Source organism: Ips typographus, linkage group LG6, assembly GCF_016097725.1.
Source record: "Ips typographus isolate SLU linkage group LG6, UJ_Ityp_2.0, whole genome shotgun sequence".
NCBI lineage: Eukaryota > Metazoa > Arthropoda > Insecta > Coleoptera > Curculionidae > Ips > Ips typographus.
The window spans coordinates 7,513,339-7,520,742 of record NC_138427.1 but is presented as its reverse complement, the minus strand read 5'-3'; the positions used below and the strand labels follow the sequence as shown (position 1 = coordinate 7,520,742).

At 32.2% G+C, this 7,404-nt stretch overlaps 1 protein-coding gene across 1 annotated transcript; it reads right to left on the bottom strand.

Moving 5' to 3' along the window:
* Positions 1-105: 105 nt before the first annotated feature.
* LOC145730981 (uncharacterized) lies at positions 106-7,150 on the bottom strand. The gene is made up of 10 exons (XM_081982525.1): positions 6,891-7,150; positions 6,402-6,534; positions 6,137-6,346; positions 5,917-6,070; positions 4,846-4,909; positions 4,619-4,794; positions 4,364-4,567; positions 3,260-3,733; positions 1,599-1,766; positions 106-1,539 (listed from the first exon to the last, which is right to left on the bottom strand). Exons 1-10 carry the CDS (start codon positions 7,002-7,004, stop codon positions 1,482-1,484), a joined length of 1,755 nt encoding a protein of 584 aa, XP_081838651.1. The 5' UTR covers positions 7,005-7,150; the 3' UTR covers positions 106-1,481.
* Positions 7,151-7,404: the final 254 nt, after the last annotated feature.

Here is a 7,404-nt window from a genome sequence, read left to right as displayed (position 1 = left end):
TTTTTGCGTTTCTGCTCTTCTGATAATATGCCTGGTTTTCAGGAGCACAAATGTAGAACATCTAGATTGACTGACATTTCCATTGTTGTAAAACAAACAACTCTCAACCAGTGATTTCACAATTTATTTAGAAAATATCTACAGAATGTACAAATAAATAAGTTGGTTTACATTTTTACAAAAAAATAATTACTAAAACTAAAATTATTATAGAATTTATTAAAATAAAAATAAAAGTTTTTTTAAATTGGGAAAAGTTGATTTTCCCAATGGAAAACCCTGCATAGTCGCATTATTGCGGCTGAAAACTTTCAGTTAAACTAATAGTCTTTGGTAAACAAGAAAATGTTTTTTACATCAGTTTATAAGCTGTACAAGGTGTCCCAATGAGCGATGTTCTTTATTAAAAAGGGTGAAAATCCTTTTAATAAATGTATCCACGAGAAACTGTTGGAAATTACCGATATAAGGCATTTTGCTACTACTAAAATGAAAAATGTTTGGCTTATTGAACGTTTTCCATTTTAGTAGTAGTGCAACGCTTTAAAAAACTGAATATAATTTCCAGCAAATTTTTCTCAGCCACATTTATTACAAGATTTTTTTCCTAAAGTCCTAAAATAAATAGTTTCCAATGAGGGCTTATTGGGACACTCTGTACAACCATCAATTTTAAATTACAAGTTTACCATTTATACAATAGTGTTTAATTAACTTAAATCTGATTATTTCTAAAAGATGGACAACAGCTTCAACACTGCAATAGTGAGTACGTATACATCGTCAACTTAATTGATTTCCTATGTTTGAAAATGTATAAATAAATTGAAAGTTGTCTCAAAAATAAGTACAATAAATAAATAAATAGTAAGTTGATAAATATTATGTAGATGTTTTTTGCAAAAGAACCAAAATGTTGTAACTTGATAAATAAAATTGTTTGGCACCATGACTTTGCAAATTCGTCAAAGCCATTAAAGGCACCTAAAACGACACTAAAGTAACTTTACACTTTACTTTCGGAGACCCTGTATATACTGGGACCGTATAAGTCATTTCTATAATGACTTTAACTTGAAAATTGTGGGAAAAATTGTGGAAGGTCAATGATTTTTCTAGAGACTTTCCTCTGGCTGTGGGTGATAATTTGGAAACTTTACATTTTTTTTTGGACTTTGACAACCTTGCCAGTTTTTCGAGATGTGACAGTGTAATAAGTGTATCGATAAATGACCTGAGAATATCCAGCAATCTTATTATGAACAATAATGCCAGCAGTTTCGTGTTAAAATAATTAAAGACAAAATTAAAATTTGGAACTTTTAAACATTTGTACAAGTAAATTATATTTTTTTTTAAATGTAATAAACAAAATTTGCAGTATAAAAAATGATAATATTCAATTCAAGCACTTCGAATAAACCGACGATGTATTCGTACTAAACGTTTGTCATTACCTACCACATATTAAATCGCTTTTTTTAATAGAGTGGAGGATATTCGGTTTCGATATCACTTTGATCGTCCTCGCAAACCGGACTGAAAAATTACAAGATTTTTTAAACCCAATAATTCTCCAATACAATTATTAATCATACCTGGCTCCTTTACTTGTACTTTGGCTAGGTGATTGGCGGTCCAAATAATGCGCCACTTCTGAACACAGGTCACTTGTCCTCGAGTCCAAATCCCTCCTGGAACTTTGGTAAGTGCTCCATCCTGGTAAATCTGATCGAGTTGTCTCATCGTCGGATGGAATGTTAGATCTACATTACGGTAAAATAAAATAAAAAGTGGTTTATTGTGATAGTTAAATTGTATAAAAATGGTAAAATCAAAAATATAAAAGTTAGAAAAAATCGGCCTTAAATGGATTTTATACCAACATTATTTTTGGCTGAGACTTTTCTGAACATTAGCGTATAGAACGTTTAGAAAGATGCCGATAGCAAATTCACAAAAAATGATTCAGTATTAATAAGAAGTCATCGAAAAAGCTCAGTCTAATAATTTATTAGCCGTACAATCGTTCAAAATTGCTGATGTTTTACCAATTCTAGATAAAGATCAGACAATCTCTTCAATTGTCCTAAAATCTTAGACAAAACGTTTTAAAATGCCCTTTAAATACTATCAAAATCTCCTAAAAATTGTTTTAAAAATGGTCTGAAGGGTTTACAAATATCCTAAACCTTAGAAAAATTGTTCAAAATGGGCAAAAGCCTCTAAATACTATTGGAAACATTCTAAAAATTGTCAGAGGACTCTACAAGTGCCCAAAACCTTAGAAAATTTGTTTATAATGACCAGAGGCCTCAAAATACTAGCAAAAACCTCCTAAAAATGTTTTAAAATGGTCAGAGGTCTTTACAAATATCCTAAACTTTAGAACACTCGTTTATAACGGCCAGAGGCCTGTAAATACTAGCCAAACCCTCCTAAAAATTGTCAAAAGTCTCTTTAATTATCCTAAACTTTGGAAAAATCGTTTATAATGGTCAGGTGCTTCTAAATACACCTCCAGAAGCTTCTAGATCACCTCCTAAAGTAGCCAGAGACCTTTACAGAAGTGTCCTAAACCTTAAAAAAAAATTTAAAATGGGCAGAAGCCTCTAAATACTATTAAAACGTTTAAAAATTGTCAGAGTACTCTACCAGTGCCCGAAACCTTAAAAAATCTGTTTATAATGACCAGAGACCTCAAAATACCAGCAAAAACCTCCTAAAAAAGCGTAGAAAAATTGTACAAAATGAGCAGAACCCTCTAAATACTACAAAAAAACCACTTAAAAATTGTCAGAAGACTCTACAAGTGTCCGAATCTAAAGAATAACTGTTTATAATGGCCGAACGCCTCTCTAAATACTATCAAAATCCGTCTTACACCTACAAAGATCCTAAAAATGCGGGTTAAAAAATTGAGCTAGTTACATATTCTATCTGAAAAACTTTTCTTTGTTTAAGGCTCTTTAATTAATTTTTCTTGGTGTGGACTTAGTGGAACTTGTGCACAGAGAACTTTTAGTATTGCCAAACCAACAAAAACAATTTTCCTTCAATACTGATTGAGGAACAAGCAAAATAAAAATTAATAATAGCACTGAAACAGACAACAGGTTGGTTGGCGTTTAAACTTCAATTGCTGATAAAGTTGTTATGCCTTGTGTAAGTTGGTTGTATTATTACATACGGATGAGTCAAGATACTGTGTATATGTATGTATAAACTTTTATCTAATACTTATCAACTGAAAACTTACCTATCAAAGGAATAGTTGCTGTAAGGGGTACACCGACCACTCATTACACTAGAACGACCACTCCGAGGTTCGACTCGTTCAAGCGAGGAACGAACGATTTTGTTATAATTTCTGATGGATGAAATGTCCGCATTCGGTTCTAGTCCCAACTCCACCTGGAATGTATTCGTACCGCTTCCTTTACACACCATGTCGTCTCCTAAACTTATTGGTTGCGGCGTTGCTGCTTCTGTCGTTTGCTCGCAACCTCCTAATTTTTGTGACAGGTACATTTCTTTAAACGACATAGGTTTAAATGACTCTTCTTTCCGATTATAGATCTTATCCATAATAATTGTCGTGTATGGTTTACTAGCCGTCGTACCACCCACTGGTTCAGTAGAATCAGTTTGTTGTTTATTCTCATAGATTCTTTGATCCACAACGCCGTACGTTTTTCTTTCGGTTTGTTTCCTTCTATCCAGAAACAGCCGTCTAAAAGATTTAACAAATGAACCTGACTGATCTTTGTTTATTTAATTAATAAAATCAGATATAACATGTTGCCACTGTTATTCGACAACTTCAAAGCGTTTAAATTTAGAGAGTTTTACAATTTTATCATGTAATTATTATGAATTTGGAGGGGAGGTAGGTAGGAAAAAACTATCAATGTAAAAGTCACCTTTACTTCTTCTAAATCACTAGAAAAGGATAATGAATAAAATAACAGACAAGAAAAAAGTGAAAAAAAAAATACAAAGCTGATAAATTTCTATTGGAAAACCCTGTACATTTTCTTTACTCTAGTTGATTGATAATACCGTTTGACCGCTAGAGAGCGTTCAAGTTCCTTCACATTAAAACCACATAATTACTAACATTGTTTGCTTTGTCTCTAAATGACTCCACTTGAAAGTAACTGTTTGCTAGTAATGCATACAATATTTTTTCTACAAACAATGCAAAACGGTTTAATACAATAACTTCTGCGTACTTACTTGAACAACTGAATCACAATTAAGTATACACTTTTGATTTCTTTTGTCTTAAGTAAATTGTATAACCAATTATAAAAAGCAATTTAAGCAAATTTAAGAAAAAACAAGGCAGAATTACACTTACCTGTATCGATGTTTATGAAAAACGTGACTGTTACACTCCTTCTTGGTTAAAAAACTTAGTCTACACAGAAAACACTCATGTGACTGTTTAAGGTGCTTTTCAATGTGTTTCTGATAGTTATTCATATTCCTTTGCATCGTTCCACAAACCCCACATAACGCAGGAGGAAACTGATGTTTCTTTAAATGTATATCCAGATGCTTTCTAAAAATTGGTTATTTTGTTGCTGGTATTAACATAAAAATTGTTACGTACTGAGTGAAGTACTTAAAGTCGCAAAACCAACAAGGATAATAAGCTTCCTCTTGATGCTCTTCAATCCGGTGATATGTGTATAAAGCCAAATCATCTCCAAAAGGTTCACAAAGTCTATTCCAACATTTCAAGTCAAGCTCCTCTTTATCTTCTTCAACTTCCTCTTTTGACCGGCTCTAAAATACAATTTCAAAACTTACCTCAATGGTAATTGTTTAAATATTTACCTTTCTCTTCCGGCCCCTTTTTGGTTTCTCATCTTCAAAGCAGCACAGTAAGCTGCTTGTAGAGCTGCAAGTTTAAGTTAAATTATAGGCCTGAATTTGTCTATCATATTTGCTTAAAAATCGATAAATGATAAAAAAATATAAAGGTAAAAGATATACCACGACAATACAAAATACCCTGTGAGTGTTGTTAAATACCTATAATATACAGTGTGTCCCAAATTGGTTCTACAGGTACTGGGATCTCTGTAACCGTAAGAGCTACAGAGTCGGTTAAATGGGGAAAGTTTTAGAGAATTTTATGTAAAACTTATTTCGGGTTACCAAATTCAATTATCTTTCTCCGTTTTCCAGAAAAGTGGGAAAACGTCAGAGGCTGCATTTTAAACACTCTTTAACAAAGCCAAAGAGAGTTTGAAACTAATACATTATTAATTAGATAGATTTTTTTTTAATTACGTCATCGTGTTCTACGTAAAAAAGTCCCTGAATTGAATATATTTCTTGTTCCCTATGTTAAAATAATAAAATTATTGATTAATTGGAGACTAGTACAGTTATCTCACAGTTATAGTGTATTAAAGTCAGAGTTTTACCTATCAGCTAAAAACCAATAAATTCCAACTCAATGATTATCCTATCTGCGTCAAGTAAAGATGATTTTGTTACTGTTATTATGGGTGATCCTATTTTGAGTAATTTTATTGTAACACTTTAGGATGTGCAAGTGTATGGAAAACCCCTAAAATGTTTCTTTCTGTATATGTGTGAGTTTAAAACTTATTGAAATCAGGTGTCAAAGCAGTGCCTAGGAATAAGATAAGTTTATAAGACAGCAGCAAATAATAACTTCCACAAGGAACAACTTTACATAGTGAGGAATTTTATTTCTCCTTTAGCATCTGTTATGGAGACATTTTGTTCTATTTAAGGTTTTATTACAATATTACAAAATCACTTCTTGTTTTTACATTCAGATGCACTCCTTCATTAATTTTTAGTGACTCTCATATCACCAAGCTTATTTTCTTCACAGTACAAGTATAAATAAGTATTAATCAACAATACTACCTTAAAGGCCTTTGAGGTGATAACACATCACTATCAGCACTTTCCAGTTCCTTTCTCATTCTTTGAATTATTGCTGACTTTGAACGAAAAGCTTTCCTATCTTTTCTATTGTAAGGTCGACCTTCTGTTTTGCAACTCCACTCACTTCTCAAATCTATGTATTAAAGGTATTTAACATATACTTTTTTGTTCTGCCAAGTACCAAACAACCTAAACTAACCAATGTCTGTGGTTTCCCTCTTCATGCTTTCTCTAAGTTCAAAATACTTTTCTTGGGACTGGTTGTAGGGCTTTGTTTTAGTAACATACATAACTGGAGTTGAATCTCTGGGAATGGTTGGTTGGGGCGGTGTACTAGACAACAGATTAGGTGTTAAATCCCCATAATTATCTTCAGAAAACTTTCTTTGTAAAATAGTCCATAGATTTCCTAAAAAATGTGCATATAAAAGTTGGAAAGACCTCGTTAAATTGAGGTATCTTACCTAGTTTTGGTGTGTATTTCTTTTCGCCATGTTTAATGGCCATTAACACTTCATGCTTACTAGCAACAATTTCATCAAGCATATTCAAACAAATGCTACAAACAGTCTGATCATCATGAAGATACTCCCTAACCTAAAGAAAAGATTTTAATTACTCTCTTTGAGAATAATTTGTTAACTCAATACACTGTTTTTTCTCAACTTACTCTTTATCTTTATTACCCAAGTATTAACTTTCAAATTATCAAGTGTTAAAGAACATTATCACATTATAAAATGCAGTCTGTGTGAAATTTATTTCAACAACTATGCACTTTAAATATGCATAAAACTAGTGTTTGCATTAAAGCCCATGACACTACAATTAACTACCATATATGGAAAAATCAAAAGCATTTTCATTTAGCTGGTTCTAAACGTTGAATAAACGATAATGTTAAACACAAAAAACTAAACTCAACAAATTTATAAACAAAATCAAAATCTTACCGATTCGCCCACAAACTCGATAATATCGTCTTTGACTGTACTTTCGCCAGCCCCATAAGCCAGATTTATCAAAAATGATTTTTTCCGGGTTTTCTTGCAAATTAAACATTCCATTTTGGAGGCCTACGATGAAAACACAAGCTGTAAGCAATGCTAGCTAGCTGAAAAATCCAAACAAGCCAAAGCCCAAATCGCAAAATAACCTATCGTCCTTGCGTCCTAAAATATTTTCAAAACCACTGACACTGTCATTTGTCGCAACAAATTTTCGTCTTCTCTTCTTCAATAGCTTAAAAAAATGTCTATTTTACAAAACAAAATCTTTTAAGTCAATTTGAACTCTTGAGAATATTATTTTTTAGTTAACGTTAATTTTGTGTTGCTTACTTTAAATTGTTCACACCCACGATTTGGTTAATTGATGTAAGTTAAGATTTTCAAATTTACTAGTTTTGGCAACTCTGTATCAAGGCCATAAGGTGCAAGAATCCGGTTTCAAGATTTGGCAACGTTG

Bases quoted from the DNA above. Each gene is read 5' to 3' on its own strand.
- LOC145730981 (XM_081982525.1), bottom strand. From the start codon at position 7,004: ATGGAATGTTTAATTTGCAAGAAAACCCGGAAAAAATCATTTTTGATA. The intron at 4,910-5,916 runs GTAGTATTGTTG...TTAAACTTGCAG, and splicing joins TCACCTCAAAGGCCTTTAAG to CTCTACAAGCAGCTTACTGT. The intron at 3,734-4,363 runs GTAAGTGTAATT...TAAATCTTTTAG, and splicing joins TTTCATAAACATCGATACAG to ACGGCTGTTTCTGGATAGAA.